The sequence below is a fragment of the Spinacia oleracea genome, chromosome 5 (genome assembly GCF_020520425.1).
Source record: "Spinacia oleracea cultivar Varoflay chromosome 5, BTI_SOV_V1, whole genome shotgun sequence".
NCBI classification, from domain to species: Eukaryota; Viridiplantae; Streptophyta; class Magnoliopsida; order Caryophyllales; family Amaranthaceae; genus Spinacia; species Spinacia oleracea.
The window spans coordinates 37,633,556-37,635,097 of NC_079491.1; the positions used below are offsets into that span (position 1 = coordinate 37,633,556).

Here is a 1,542-nt window from a genome sequence, read left to right on the forward strand (position 1 = left end):
ATGTCGTATCAAACACCAATAAATCACCAAAATATTCGTAATCCCTTTTTATCCTTCCATCCCTCCAAAAGAAACTAATTAAATGTCCATGTTCATCTAACTCAAAATCATAATAAAAATCACTCTTAGAAGATTGTCTTTGAGCAAAGTACCTAATTAACTGATTACAGTCTTTACCATCAAGCTTCATTGCCTTTTCAGCAGCCAAAGCGTTGTATGCATCAGCAGGTAATAAACCCTAAATTAGGAGATCCTCCGACTTCTTTTCTCATTACACGAAGCAAATCAGACACTCTACAACCACTGGCTTTCATTGCACTAAGATACTTGAGCTGCTCCCCTGTAATATCTCTTTGAGACCTAAGCAAGTATCTCTTGTCAGCGGGAATCATATGATGATTGTGAGTCATGTTATGCCTCACCACAGTCCAAACCCATCATTGGTAATAGAAAACTGAATAAAAGCAGTACAACCTGTACGCAATTCAGACCTCTCATACTTCCTCAATGTTTCCTTCTTAACATCTTTAAAACCAGAATTAAAACAAAGAAATCTACGCATAGTCCACAAACCAGTTCTACGACTAGTCCTAATTAATCCCTTACGAATACTGAAACCCTTCCTAAATGCATAATCATTATACATTTCATAAGATTCATCATCACTCCTAACTTCTTTTAACATTAATTCTGATGCAGATGCTTCTTCAACCACTACTACTTCTTTAGACACTGTCAAAAATAAAGGGTAAAGATGATGTTCAATTTAAAATGTACAATGTTCATATATTAAAACAAAATGTTCATAATATCAAACTTCAATACATGTATTGTAATAAAAACGTAATAACCACAACAAAATATTCATAAAAATGAATAACGAAAATCATGTTCATAATATAAGTGAAATATGTTCAAATTCATCAAACATAAAATCTGTGAATTTTCCTGAAAATAATAGAATCTGGAAAAATTCAAAATCATAAAAAACGATAAAACAATTTTTAAAACTAAAACCTAATAAAACTATGAACGTAAAAAAAACAAACATAAGAACGATTTTATGCATAATTGAATCAAAAACCAGAATCGAAAACCAAAATCGCAATAACAGAATCGCAAAAAACCAGAAAATCAGAATCACAAATTACAAAAACAAAAGAAAAACTAAAAAACAATTGAATCAAAACTCACATTCCTTCATCAATGCAGAGAGAATTGAGGAATTATCAGCATTAATTTCAGCAAGTATAGAATCAATGGAACTTTTGCTAGTAAAATTATGAACAGAGCTTAATGTAGAAACAGAAGAAGCCATGGATGAGATTGGAATAAATGAAATTCAAAGAGGAAAACTGCGTAAATGCGAGGAGGAAGAGGAGAGAGAATTTTTGAATTAATCAGCGTGATTACTAACCCAGATTTAAGCTTGATCAATAAGCAAAAGGAAAGAGGGAAAATAGGAAAGAGGCGCTAAGGAAAGAAGGTTGGATTGAAAGGTAAGTAAGAAAAACGACGTCGTTTAACCTCCTATGCACGCTG

The 1,542-nt window shown here is 32.3% G+C and overlaps 1 protein-coding gene across 1 annotated transcript; it reads right to left on the reverse strand.

Annotated features, from left to right (window-relative positions):
- Positions 1-418: 418 nt before the first annotated feature.
- Positions 419-1,318, reverse strand: LOC110774839 (uncharacterized). The gene is made up of 2 exons (XM_021979428.1): positions 1,195-1,318; positions 419-732 (listed from the first exon to the last, which is right to left on the reverse strand). The coding sequence occupies exons 1-2, from the start codon at positions 1,316-1,318 to the stop codon at positions 419-421; spliced, it is 438 nt and encodes a 145-aa protein (XP_021835120.1).
- Positions 1,319-1,542: the final 224 nt, after the last annotated feature.

Bases quoted from the DNA above. Each gene is read 5' to 3' on its own strand.
- LOC110774839 (XM_021979428.1), bottom strand. From the start codon at position 1,318: ATGGCTTCTTCTGTTTCTACATTAAGCTCTGTTCATAATTTTACTAGC. The intron at 733-1,194 runs GTGAGTTTTGAT...TATTTTTGACAG, and splicing joins CTCTGCATTGATGAAGGAAT to TGTCTAAAGAAGTAGTAGTG.